Genomic DNA, 13,913 nt, shown 5'->3' on the forward strand with positions numbered 1-13,913 from the left:
AATGAATTCTCTAGGTAGCATGGAGCTTTTAGGAGCAGGCATTTTAAGGGAGGAGGGGTATGGGAGGTGGGCAACATTATTTGTGCTGAGTCTGAAGTCTTGAGTGGGTCCACGTTGAGGCCTTAGTACAGAGGAGAGTTCAGGGGGGTCTGCCTGAGGAGGCTGAGGCCTGGGACAATTACTAATAAAGTGTTTATTCAGTGCAGCATAGTCGCCTTTTCCCATGTCCTGACTTTCTGTAGTATCTGCAGGCATCTTGAGATGAATAGGGGAAACTCTGGGATTGGGAAGAAGCATGGGTGGGCTTTGGGATACTTCCAGAACCACAATTACGTTTTTTGTAAAGATTCAATTAGTAAGGCGAGGACAGTTATTTTTAATTCTTCAAAGAATAAGATGGCAGCCTTGATAATATTTAATTAAGGAGCTGGGCTACCCCCTTGACTGCATTAATTTGAATTCTTTATATCAATGAGAGGATTTCCAACTAAGGGGAAAACAGAAGATTCCTATGTTCTGAGATGTGTAGATTTAGAGCTGTGTGCCTTTGCAATATTTTTGTAAATTGTTTGGCGAAGACTTTAGGATATTTTCCTTCCTTCGGAGTATGTCATTCCACTTTAGCCCAATTAAACTTTGGAGGAAAGGCCTCTATAATAGCTCCTATCAGGCTCTGAATATGGGCCTCTGACTGGATCATTTGCAGGAGAAGGTGGTGGAGGGGAGTTCATGGTGGGGGCAGATTTTAATTTTTGTTCTAAATCTGATTTCTGTTCTAGAATTTTGCTAGGGGAGTCTTTAGGCTAGCTGTGATCTTTTGTGTGTGTGTGTGTGTCTTACCAGTTTGATCCTCCCATATTGGTAATATGACATTTGTTTAAGGTGAGAACTCTCTAAAATCCTTTTAAATATAACAACTTTTCCGAATCAAAGGATCCATTGTTTAGCTATTGACAATTTAGGAACACCCCAGAGATACTTATTCCAAAATGTGACTCAAAGCCAGTAGGCATTTGGGGCGCCTAGGTGGCTTAGTAGGTTGAACGTCTGACTCTTGATTTTGCTCATGTCATGATCTCATGGTTCGTGAGTTTGAGTGCCGCGTTGGGATCTGCCTTCAGCTCTTGGAGCCTGCTTGAAATTGTCTTCCTCTCTCTGCCCACCCCCAAAATAAATAAACTTTAAAACAACAACAACAACAAGAAAAAACCCCGTAGGCCTCTGAGTGTATGTAACTAACAACAGTGACAGTCCCAGAAATGTAGTCACTTCCTGCAAATTTCTAATCAATCATCTAGGATTTTGGCAATAGGATACCAAATAGATAGTTGAGCTTTAAATAGAATTGATTTAATTGTTTTCAATAACTTAGAATTCTAGGAATAAAAATTAAATGTTTAAAATTGGATTCATTTAAAATAAGGTAGTTTCCAACGATTCTTGTATTATATGGTAAAGATTCAGGACCAGTTGAGCTGTTGTTACTTTGACATACATAATAAGAATATAAGGTCTTTATCTAAAATTGGAATTATAAGGGCACCTGGGTGGCTCAGTCAGTGAAGCGTCTGAATTCGGCTCAGGTCACGATCTCACAGTTCGTGGGTTTGAGTCCTGTGTGGGGCTCTGTGTTGACAGCTCGGAGCCTGGAGCCTGCTTCAGATTCTGTGTCTCCTCCTCTGTCTCTCTGCCCCTCCCCCACTTGCACTCAGTCTCTCTCTCTCTTTCAAAAAATAAACATTAAAAAATAAATAAATGACATTGAAATTATAAACAGAACCCGAATTTAATTCGATATAATTTTTTTTTGCACTAGAAAATTAATATACTATCTTAGTAAAAAACACGTTTGTTTTTTTTTAAATTAATGAATTCATCCATCCTTAGAACATTTTTAGGAGAAAAATTGTGGCATAATATAGCATAGGGAAGAATAGCACTCTCTGCCACTTTATTTTCCATACTGAAAAATATTAAATGCGAAGTGTACAGTAGTAGAAATCTATATTCCTCTGAAGCACAGATGTAACTGCACGTATTTGTAATGGGTTTGTGAAACTTTAGAAATAATAATGCTCCAATTGTGTGCTCATCCTGTTAGGAATAAATCTTTGGAATTTTAATTCATGTGTGAGATTCGGATTGCAGTAGAATAGTTGAAATCCAGTCTGTGATTAATATTTGGACCTATTTGTAAGTATGAGGTTTTTTTGTAATTAATGTATCCTGATGGTTTATAGATTCTTACATATCTCACTGGGAAGATACTTGGCCCGCAATTCAGATGTAATGGATTTCGGTCTTCCTCTGTATCCATCTCCTTTAGGAAGTCCTTAGAGTATAACCTTAACAGGTGCATTTTGTTCTTTTCCCCTATGGCTGTGGAAATGCCATCAGGTTGGTGGTTACTGGGATAAATCCTGCAGCACGGTGACTCAGTTGAAGGAAGGTCTCAACCGCATCCTCTGCCTGATCCCCTACAATGTGATCAGTCAGTCTGTGTGGGAGTGTATTATGCCCGAGTGGCTGGAAGCCATCAGAACAGAAGTCCCAGATAACCAGTTAAAAGAATTCAGGGAAGTATTAAGGTGGGTAAGTAGTTTAATGAAGCCACCACAATTATAATGATGTCTGACATTTATTGAGCATGTAATGTGTGCCAGGAACTGTGTTAAGTATTTTATATAATCTTGTTTACTTTTTAACAACCCTATAGAGAAATCTGAAGGTGCAAAATGAAGCAGTTGCAATAAACTGTGCTAAGATGACCTGGAATTGTTGAGAAAAAATTTGGTTCTGGTGGAATAATAGATACACCATATTGTTTGTTTATTTTCAAATATAATTATGATTTGAATAAAGTGGGGAGAATGCAAGGGGATAATGTTTTTAGATGCTGGGGAGCAACTCTAATTCCTTAGAAATGCAATTCTTTCTGTTAAGCCTGATATGAGTATAAACACTAATGTTATTAACAACAGTATGAATTCTTTATTCTAATGAAATAAACTATTATAGTAAAATGAAACATGATAATAATATTTGGAACACAGCCCAATCTAAAGTGTTTGGCTCCCCAAATAAGATACAGTTAAAAAATTCAACTCAACCCTGATATATGCCCATTGGTCATTTACTTTTGTTGCTCTGCTTTCCAGCAAAATGTTTGACATTGAGCTCTGTCCTCTACCTTTTTCATTGGAAGAAATGTTTGGCTTTATTAGTTGTCGGTTCACAGGATACCCTTCCTCTGTGCAGGAACAAGCTTTACTGTGGCTTCATGTGAGTAAATGGCACTTTTAATCATTTGGGGCAATAGTTCTTAGCCTGGGAACTTTAGATCCCTGGGTAGAGGAGCGGGGAGTTATTGCAGAGTCTATAAATTTGCATGTTTGCTGAGGGTAGTCTATAGACTAATAACTCATTGCATAGATAAATAACTATATGTCAAATATATGTGGCTATCATTATGGTTAGTAAAATACAGATTTATGCAATACTATTACTGAATTCATAATAGCTTTTGGTCCTTATGTATTTTTCCATCAATAGATTCTAAAAGTATAATAGGCTGTCTTGTGGGGTTCTTTTAAATCTTTTGATATTAAATAGGTGCTTTACTTGGGAAGGTTGAGAGCTGCTGCCTTAGGGAGTAGCATGAGCTACTGGAATGCCTTTCTCCCCGGTCTGCATTTGTAACTCCAGCTTATCCTTAAAGCCCAACTCAAAAATGATCTCATCTATGAAGTTTTCTTCACACCCCCATTTTCTCTTTGGAATTCACTATTCCTTCCCCCAGTACTCACACAGGCTCCTTGTGTAAATTTTATTCAGCCTAATATTTAGTTCATTTTTGTCTCTTCTCCTGATTGCAAATGCATGGAGTGCAGGGACCAGGCAGGGCTTTTTTCATTTCGAAATCATATCTCCCTTCATCTTTCCTCTCAACATCTAGCACATGCCTTGTATTTATTTGATGAATGTTCTTAAAAATTCATTACATTGAGTTGAATGTCTGTCAGAAAGTTTGGCTAGTTTCAAAAAAGGAGGCCAGAGTCAATGTTTAGATTCGCTATGGGTGCAGATACGTTGCTGTATCACAGAAGGATGAATTTTCAAGTCATGAAGATGCCTTTCTGGGTTCTAAACTGAGGAACAATATTTTTCACAACTGAGAAAGAGTAAAGGGACCATTTTTTAAAAAGTACCTTTTGCACCCAGAATTGTAACATTTCATCCCCAAGCAGATCTCAGCAAGGTTATCTCTCATTTTAGGAAAGCCAGTCCTTCTACAGATGGCTAGGTGTTGTTACTCAGTTACATGCCCTTTAGGCTGAATTCTGTAGGGGTGAGCAGAAAGGGCTCTAAACCTCTGTCCTCAGCATGGCTAGAGCAATTACAGCTGCATGTTTTATGGACTGGGCTTTCCCAGAGTTCTGGTTTGAAGACAGGGTTCTGCAACTGAAGGGGGTTTTAAACCTCTGGTCTAACATTTGGGGAACAGAGTGAACAGTATAGTGATTGGAGCCGACTCATTTATTAATTAATTGTGGAAACATTTATAGAGTTCCTCTGTGCCAGGCATCGTAATTGGCACTGGGATGAAAATGAGATAAGAGATGGTCCTGTCCTCACACTTCCTTTCTTCAGGGAGCTCACAGCGGGAGAGACAGTATCAAACAGTCAAATATAATGAAAAGTAATCATTGCTCTAATAAATGTATGTACAAAGTTCTAAGGAAGCAGAGAAGAGGGATGAATTAATTCTGTCTGAAGCAAAGATGCATCTATTTCCAAAAATTCATTACAGATAAAGTCACTTGACTTTGGCAGAGGGTACCTGAGCTTGTATCAGAAAGCAAGGTCAGATGGCGCAGTCAGATCAGAGGGAGGATGGACTGGAGGAAGATCGCACACAGGTTACACTAGTCCAGGAGGAAGATGATGAGTAAGGCACTAGCTGTGCTATGGAAAAGAGGAGACAATGTCAAGAGATGCTTAGGAGTTTTAATAGAAGTAACATGGCAGTTTATGGGATGCGGGGAGTGGGGAAGATAGAAGGTCCAATAATAACTTTGAGTTTTTACTATGAAAAATTGAGGTTGGCTGTGCTGATAGAATGTACGTAAGGCTAAGTATCCTTATGTTCAGTAGTTCACTTTGGGAAAAAATGTTAAATGCAGTTTTTTTTTTTTTTTGAGTTTTAAAGTTTATATTTTGGGGGGATATATGCCTTTTTTCCCCAGGTATTATCGGAGTTAGACATCATGGTTCCACTTCAACTATTGATAAGTATGTTTTCTGATGGAGTTAATTCTGTTAAAGAACTGGCAAATCAAAGAAAATCAAGAGTCAGTGAACTGGCAGGGAACCTTGCAGCTCGAAGGGTAATTATTGCCACAACTGTTTTTGTCTTACTTGTTAAGATTTTGTCAATTATACCAGGTCTAAAAGTAGCATCATAGTAAAATTCTCTAAAAATGCTTTTTCATCCCATCTCACTCTGTTAATCTTTTAAGCACATTAAATAATAGAAAAGATTGATCTAAGATATGTTCTGTATAATCTACAGTCAATAAATTATTGAGTTTTCATTTTCCTTTGAGTTTTTCTCCTGCACATACCTATTAGCTATCTCTCATCCTTGATGAAAGCAAAACGAGTAGCTTTGAGGTATTCTTCTTTTTTTTTTGTTTCTTTTGGTCTCCTGGTGAATAAGAATTCTTTACCAGTTGTTAGGCAGATCAGTGCTTCATATTGGGGATGAGGAGTTTGGGTGTTTTGTTCTATCATGTTTTGAGAAGATGTGGTCATCTGATGCTGTCACTGTGGACCAACTGAGCCCATTTTGGGGGGGCCCTTTGTATTTCTGTGAATGAGAAAAGTCAGCATAGTCTAGTCCGAGGTGTAGGAAAACTATTGGGAATTTCTGATAATATTTTTGTGGAGGACATGATAGAGCTTCTGTTGGTGTGCTGACATTCCTAGACCAGGATCAGTTCTGGAGAGGTTCACTCTCAATGTGATGGTATGCAGGGACTGTTTGCAACTTTCCCTTGTTAGCCTCTCCATACCATTTTTTCTTACTGTCATTCTACCTGATATCTAGGGACTAGAAAATATATCAGAATCATGGGATCGTAGTTTGTATTCAGTGCTCTCTTTTGATTTTTAATCATCATTACGTTTCTTGTCTGCCTCATAAGAACCAGCTGGCAAACATTTTTATGTTGTTTCTTTCTTCTGTAACCTTTAATATTACATAACTTAATTGGTGCCTTATACTGTGCAATATATTCACAGTGAACCATAGCACAGAACTGTGTGAGGCAGTTGGAGAAGAGCTCATTGTCCTCATTTTATAAATACGTAGCCTGAGGTTCAGTGAGTTGAGATGATTTGCCGTAGACAACACTATCAATATCCAGATATTCTGACTCTTGGTGGGGTACTCTTTTTCTTTAGTTTAAATATTGTGTTCAAGGAACTCTCTGGTTATTATATCTTTAAGAGAGAAAATATGATTTCAGAGTGATATACAGGTATGTCAGTCAGGGTCCTGGTACAGAATTTATCCTAGATGGTTCAAATGAAGGGACTTTCATGGAGACTTTGCCTATAGAGTTATGGGGAAAGTTAAGGGAGCAATAAGGGTTGGTTGAGGCACCTAGACATCAGCAACAGCTCAGTAGGAAGCCATTAGACCCCTAAGGCTGAAGGAACAAGGAAAAGAGTTCCTGGAGCCCATTGAGTGCTGAAATTTTAAGGAAGAGCTGGCTGGAAGAGTAGTGGAGAGATTGCCAGAGATGTAGCATCAAAGCAGGCAGAGGGTGGGAGATACACGTCTACCTCTCTCTCCATCAGCTTCAGGGCTTCTGCTGGTATCTCCCACTGATTGAACCCCACTGGAAGCCAGCTTGCAAGAAAGCTGGGAAAGACTCCATCCTTGGCATCCTTGGGCATAGAGCAGGGCAGAAGAGGGCAGTGAGGGGCTTGGGTAGGCAAATGGAGAATAATCAGTACAACCAGTACAACAATTTGACATATATTGTTTTCCCATAATAGTTTGATAATTGTACTATCCAGATGCCATTCTTCTTTAATCAGTCATGTTAAACTGAGATTTTGTGCTCATGATTCTCAAACTGATCTTGCAATATCTGGTTATGGTTTTAGGTTGATGCAAACAATTTACTTTAATTGGAAATGTGTGATGGGATGAACAATATAATGGCAAAGACAGCTGCCTTCATTCTTCAGGGTGCTGATGTTTCATTCACCTGACAGTCACAAAGTTTAGATGATTTTATTTCTTGTTTTTATATTTTGAGAAGATCCATAATATTTGAAACTACTAATGCTATTGACTAAGGAAGGAAATCAGTGTGACAGCTGGAAATACCTTCCATGAGTCTCCAGATATTTTATATAAGCCATTTTAGCTTCTGTGAGTTCACTTATGTGTGTTGATGTTCTTTCTTCTAGGTGAGTGTTGCCTCTGATCCTGGCCGACGAGTTCAGCACAATATGCTGAGTCCATTTCATAGTCCTTTTCAGAGTCCATTTCGGAGTCCTATGCGTAGTCCATTTCGTAGCCCTTTCAAGAATTTTGGACACCCAGGAGGAAGGACTATTGACTTTGATTGTGAAGATGATGAAATGAATCTAAATTGTTTCATCCTCATGTTTGATCTTCTCCTGAAGCAGGTAGCTGAAGCATGAGCTTCCTTTAGTTCAGAGGTGAAGAATAAGGGAAAGCATTGTATAGTGATTCTTGCTATGTGTTTGACATCTTCATACTTGCTGAAATGACGCAACATCACTCAAGACATTTTGCAAACTCCTTTTGGGATTTCCTAGAGTCTGAAAAATACTTGTATGAATATCTGCAATAATGTTGACATGTGAGAATGCATATGAATTTTAGAAACACTCTAGCATCATTAGATGCTGTTGAACATAGATCTGTTGAACAACTTTGGGGAACTGAGTAATGCTATTGTTAGAAAGAGCAAGGTACAACTCTATAGTGATGGGCTGATTTAAATATATTCTAGAAATTGATTTTTGAAGGTAATTTTAAAAGACAAGTTTAAAAGTCTGGTCGGGAGAACATTTCTTTGTAACTTTTTATTTTGAAATAATTTCAGGCTTGCAGAAAAGTTGCAAGGATAGCACAAAGAATTCCCAAATACTCCTTCCCAGATTCTCCAGATGTTAACACTTACCACATTTACTTCTGTTGCTCTTAATCTGTATATGTATGTATGAATTGTAGAATTTTTAAAATAAACCACTTGAGGGTGAGTTGCAAATATGGTGCCCCTTTATCCTTAAATACTTCTGAGTGTATTTCCTAAAAAATAAGGACATTCTCTTATATAACCAAGTACAAAATAAGGAAATCAATCAAAATTAGGAAATTAATATTGTTATAATACTATTATCTATTATCTGACCCACAGAAACTAATCATTTTTTAAATTGATATAATGATTATATCTCTATAGCAAAAGAAAAAAAAATATTTTTGATGTAGGACACAACCCAGTATCACTTCGTTGCAAATATTTGTCCTGTCTCATTAGTCTTTGTTAATCCAGAGCAGTTCTTCAGTCTTTGTTCATCTTCCATTTTCTTGATTTTTGAAGAGTACAGTCCAGTTAGTTTGTAGAATGTTCCTCAATTTGAGCTTGTCTGATGTTTCTTTATGAATCTATTTGGGTTAAGCATTTTTTGGCAGTAACACTACTAGTGTGATTTTATATCCTTTTCAGTGCATTATATCAGGAGGCAGGTGACATGATAATGTTGCCTTACCTGGTGGTGATAACTTGGGAAGGTGATTTCTGCCAAATTTCTCTACTCCAAAGCCACTATTTCCCCCTTTGTAATTAACAAGTAACTTGCAGGCTGAGATTTCCTGTTTCTCATCAGACTTTTACCTAATAGTTTTAGCATCCAGGGCTGATTCATGCCTGGATCAATTATTACTATTATAGTTACCAAATGATAATTTTCTAATTTTATCATTTCTTTTAATTTATTAGCTGGCATTCTACTGAGGAAACAGTTTCTCTTCTCTCCCATTTCTATATTTATTTGTTTTTTTATCTGCATGTACACATGAATTCTTATTCAGTGAGTTAAAATCTGTTACTATGATTATTCATTTTGGTGTTCATATTGTCCTGTATTTGACCAGTGGGAGTCCCTTTAGACTGGCTCCTGTGTTCTATTGACATATCCCAGTCATTCCTTGAACACTTCCTCAATTTCTGGCATAACAAGATGTTCCAGGCTCATTTTATGTTTTCCTCGCCCCAACCTTGAAATCAGCCATTTCTCCAAGGAGCCCTGGTTCCTCTTAGTGGATAATGGATAAATGGTATTTAGAAACCAAGATCTGGACGTTAGGTGAGGAGCAGCATTTTTTTTAATGTGTAAAATCTCACAAAGTGATAAGTTTAAAAAACAACTTTTTAAAATGTCCTACGTGATTTTAAAAATAATTCCCATTGTGTGTCTTGTGTTTAGAGTCTTTTTAGAAGAATCCATGGAAAGCAATATATATTCATGGTCTATATTCTTATCATCTTTAAATAACTTAATATTGTTGTTAGTTAGTAAATTTTATCCCCATTTAGTATGCCAGTGGAATATTGGACAAAAGGACCAAATTCCTTCTTCTTTTTTCCCTTTCTTTCTTTCTTTCTTTCTTCCTTTCTTTCCTTTTTTTCTTTCTTTCTTTTTTGTTTTTTGGTTTTTTTTGGCCTTTATTTTGATGTCTTTCAGATGGAGTTACAAGATGATGGGATTACGATGGGTTTAGAGCACAGCTTATCAAAGGACATTATTTCCATTATAAACAATGTCTTCCAAGCTCCCTGGGGGGGCTCCCACACCTGCCAGAAGGAAGAAAAGGCAATTGAGTGTAACTTATGTCAGTCTAGTATTCTCTGCTATCAGCTTGCTTGTGAACTCTTGGAGAGACTGGCTCCTAAAGAAGAAAGCCGGCTGGTGGTAAGAAGTTAAAAAAATGAGGTTGCCCTTGTCTGATAGTGATAATGCCTGTAGAAGCATGTATAATGGTGTCTTCTTCCAATATTACATTATGCTCTATGCTGAGTTATATGTGAGACTGTGGTAAAAGAGAAATTTTCCTGTTCCTTCCACCAACTTATGCTCGTGGAAAGGGATATGAGCTGGAGCTATATCATACAGAATTCTTGAGTCTTGAGTTAGTGTTGTGGAGCATCCATTCATACACTTTTCATAAATACAAAGCATTACTGGTATTCCAGAAATAACTTTTATTACAAAGTTCAGATAACAATGAAAACTATAAAGTATACATATCAAATATCGAGGACATAGATTGGATATGGGTATTGAGAATTCCTAGGTAACCCTGGTTTGGAAAACCCATTGACTTCATCAACAACTGATAAAGACTTGCTTCATTTCCTACTTTCCAAGAAAACTGTTTCAATAGGAAACAACTAACATATGCCATTCATTAGCTACTCCATACATTAGTTACTTACTGTTTAGCCAGTTTTCATTTAAGACACACACATCACCAAAATACCCTCACACCATCAAAGGTAGATGGATCTGTATTATTCGGGCCTTTGTTTACTTTCTTCTCTTTTTCTTCCTTTCCACTAATATTTATCTAAGTAGAAAGGGACTTCTTAAAAAATTTTTTTTGAGGTGTAACATACATACAGTAAATTTTTTCTACAGTTTTTAAATACCTTTCCACCTACTGAACTCGTTTGTCCTATGTGTTGCAAAATGACCTCCCTGTAGTATGGTCTTTCAACATTGTCATTGGGTACTTAACCAAAAAAAAAAAAAGTCACAGTTCTAGATGATGTGAAAACAGATTAAAATTGGACATCTGGGTGGCTCAGTTGGTTAAGTGTCTGACTCTTGATTTCAGCTCAGGCCATGATCTCATGGTTCATGAGTTCAAGCCCCACATCAGGCTCCAATGCTGACAGTCCTTTTCTCTCTGCCCCTCCCCTTCTTGTGCTCTCTCTCTCTCTTTCTCTCAAAAATAAATAAACTTAAAAAAAAAAAACCCAAATTAAAATCAAGAAGCTTAGAGTCTAATCAAGGAGATGTTTAAATAAATGAAAAACCATTAGACACAGTGATTAGTGTGCTGGGTGAGGTCTGAACAAGGGGACCGTGGGGGCAGACAAGGGTCAGCATATCCAGCCTGGAGGTATGGTAGGAAGGAGAGAGCTCCTGGGTTCATATCTGAAAGGAGTGGAGTTAATGAAAGGAAGGTGGTAGGAGAGAAGGACTTTTGAGACCCAGAAAACTCTGTTTTAATGATACAGAAGAAAGCAGGGAATGATACATTCAGGAAACTGCAAGCAGTTCAGTGTTGCTGGAGCAGTGAGCAGAATGGGAAAGTAGTGAATGAAAGCTGAGTCAGGCAAGATGGACTCGGTCTTATTTTCACATTCATTAAGGGCTCTGCCTGCCAAACTAAGAAGTTTGAATTTTGTCTTGGTGAATGGGGGACTGCTGAAGAATTTAATCAGGGTGGTGATACAATGTGATGAATCTGAGAAATTCATTCTGCCATTGGAGAAGAGGGATTGGAGGATTTGGGCCCTGGGGACAGGTATCTAGTCAGAAGGTTAATGTGGTCACTCAGGGAGGAAATGGGCAAGTCTGAATTAAAGCGATGGTGGTGGGGATAAGAGAAGGGGCAGGCCTGGTGGATTTTTGGGAAAGAGAATCAGCAGTGCTGATTTAGTTGGCATTGAGGTATGCAAAAGTTGAGGACAAACCCATGTTTTCTGGCTTGGGATCTGATAATGTTGCCGTTTATAGAAGATTTTTACTGGTGTACAAGTGATCTTTTTGACAGGAGTGGGCATGACGCAGGCACATTCAGACATGGTGGATTGGGATGCCTTCAGATATCCTGGTGAGGTTGTCATGACCAGCGGGTATGTGGATCTGGTTTTAGGAAGAAGGTCAGAAGTAGATAAAAGTTTGGAGCCGCCAGCATATTGTGTTGGGATGCATAGAATGAGAAAAGAGCCTCGCTAGCATTCTGGGAAGTACCAACTGTTAAAGAGGGAAAACAGGAGAACTGATGACCAGAAACAATTTGAGAAGGTGCCAGAGACACAGGGGAAGAGCCAGGGGAGAACAAGAACTCCAAAACCAAGGTAGGAGGCAGTTTTAGAAAAGAAGGAATAGTCGCTCACATGAAGAGAAAAGAGGAAAAATAAAGGATTGAATGTGCCCAGGGGATTTTGAGATTGAGGGTCCTCTATGCCCTTGGGGATGGGAGTAACCATGGATTCCAGGAGTGTGTGCTTAAGAACAGAATCAGCTGAGGGTGTGGCTGCATGAAGTACAGACTTCTCTTTCAGGGAGGGAATGAAAGGGTGAAGGTGATGGAGGCAGATGTCCCGAGCCCTACCCTGTCCCCAGCAGGCTGTCTCTACTGTGTCCACTTTCCCAGCACCATCCCAGGAAGCGAGGAATAAGCAGAAGTGTGGAGGAACTGAGCCATCCAAATAATCTCCCATGTGCATGATGCTTTTGACATTTGTCATGTGCTGGAAGTAACAAATTTGGAGGTGAACCCAAAGGATTCTGTTCTCCTCTCTCAAAGTTTTATGGGAGAGATGCCCATCAATAAAAGAGGGCTGTGCCCTAGAATGCATGGTCTTCACTGTGCATGTCAGCCCCCTTTGCTCTTTAGTTCCCTTCCTGGGACAGGCAGGGGATAAAAAGGCGATGATGTGACATGGGGGCTAGCAGGAGGCTTAAGCTAGTATGCAAGATGGACAACACCAGTCCCTGCCACCTAGCAGGATGATTCCAGACACGTGGGTGAATGTTGAGGAGTCAGTAAATAGCAGGAAACTCTTTACCATATCGAATTTCATGCAACTCACTTTATAGTTTGATTTAGTACCTTGCTCATGGGTGACCTAGGGACAGGTTCAGCCTTAACAAAATTGTGAAGTTGGCAGAGATATTCTTCAGGGCCCTCCCAGCCATTGTGCTCATTTTCTTGTGGGTGTCCTAGCACTTCATCCGTCTTGATCTCCTCACTTTGAGCTGGCTGTCAAATAATTCTTGAGAAAATGTGTAGTGGTTAAAGTATTACCAAAATAGTATGATTTTATTTTTAAAAAAAAATTTTTTTTTCAACGTTTATTTATTTTTTGGGACAGAGAGAGACAGAGCATGAACGGGGGAGGGGCAGAGAGAGAGGGAGACACAGAATCGGAAACAGGCTCCAGGCTCTGAGCCATCAGCCCAGAGCCTGACATGGGGCTCGAACTCCCGGACTGCGAGATCGTGACCTGGCTGAAGTCGGACGCCCAACCGACTGCGCCACCCAGGCACCCCAATAGTATGATTTTAAAAGAGGATATTTGGAGTGGGACTTGAAGGAAAGAAGAAGGCTGGTAGAAGGATAATTGGAGATGGATGTTTGAAGTGGCAGCCATAGGAGTGCTCTCTCTCACTTAATCTTTCCAATTTCACCTGTATTTGTAGCTTGTTTTATACATATATATTATATATGACATGTATTATCTATAAATATATTGTGTTCAGGATATTCACATAGTTGTGCAGCCAATCTCCAGAACTTTTTCATCTCGCATGACTGAACTTCTATATCCCCTAAACAGTAGTTCCCTGTCGTCCCCCTTCCTCTTAGTCCCTGGAAACCACCATTGTATTTTTCTGCGTCTCTGAATTTGACTTACTGTAGAGACCTCATATATCTAGAACCATGCGATAACTGTCCTTTTTGTGATTAGCTTATTTCACCTAGCACAGTGTCCTAAAGGTTCATTCATGTTGTAGCATGTGTCAGACTTCCTTCCTTTTTAAGGCTGACTAATGTTTCACTGTAT

General features: G+C 38.8%; 1 protein-coding gene across 22 annotated transcripts in view; it reads left to right on the plus strand.

Annotated features, from left to right (window-relative positions):
- Positions 1 to 13,913, plus strand: part of UNC79 (unc-79 homolog, NALCN channel complex subunit) — a 266,052-nt gene that overhangs the window by 127,828 nt on the left and 124,311 nt on the right. For 19 of the 22 annotated variants that reach the window (XM_045451924.1, XM_045451927.1, XM_045451907.1 and 16 more), the window contains 5 exons: positions 2,398 to 2,588; positions 3,159 to 3,282; positions 5,247 to 5,387; positions 7,486 to 7,707; positions 9,796 to 10,023. In XM_045451924.1, the coding sequence (XP_045307880.1) occupies positions 2,398 to 2,588; positions 3,159 to 3,282; positions 5,247 to 5,387; positions 7,486 to 7,707; positions 9,796 to 10,023 (906 nt within the window). The remainder of the gene's footprint in view (positions 1 to 2,397; positions 2,589 to 3,158; positions 3,283 to 5,246; positions 5,388 to 7,485; positions 7,708 to 9,795; positions 10,024 to 13,913) is intronic. The other 3 variants (XM_045451926.1, XM_045451920.1, XM_045451914.1) reach the window with 3 other exon arrangements.

This window comes from Leopardus geoffroyi, chromosome B3, assembly GCF_018350155.1.
Source record: "Leopardus geoffroyi isolate Oge1 chromosome B3, O.geoffroyi_Oge1_pat1.0, whole genome shotgun sequence".
NCBI lineage: Eukaryota > Metazoa > Chordata > Mammalia > Carnivora > Felidae > Leopardus > Leopardus geoffroyi.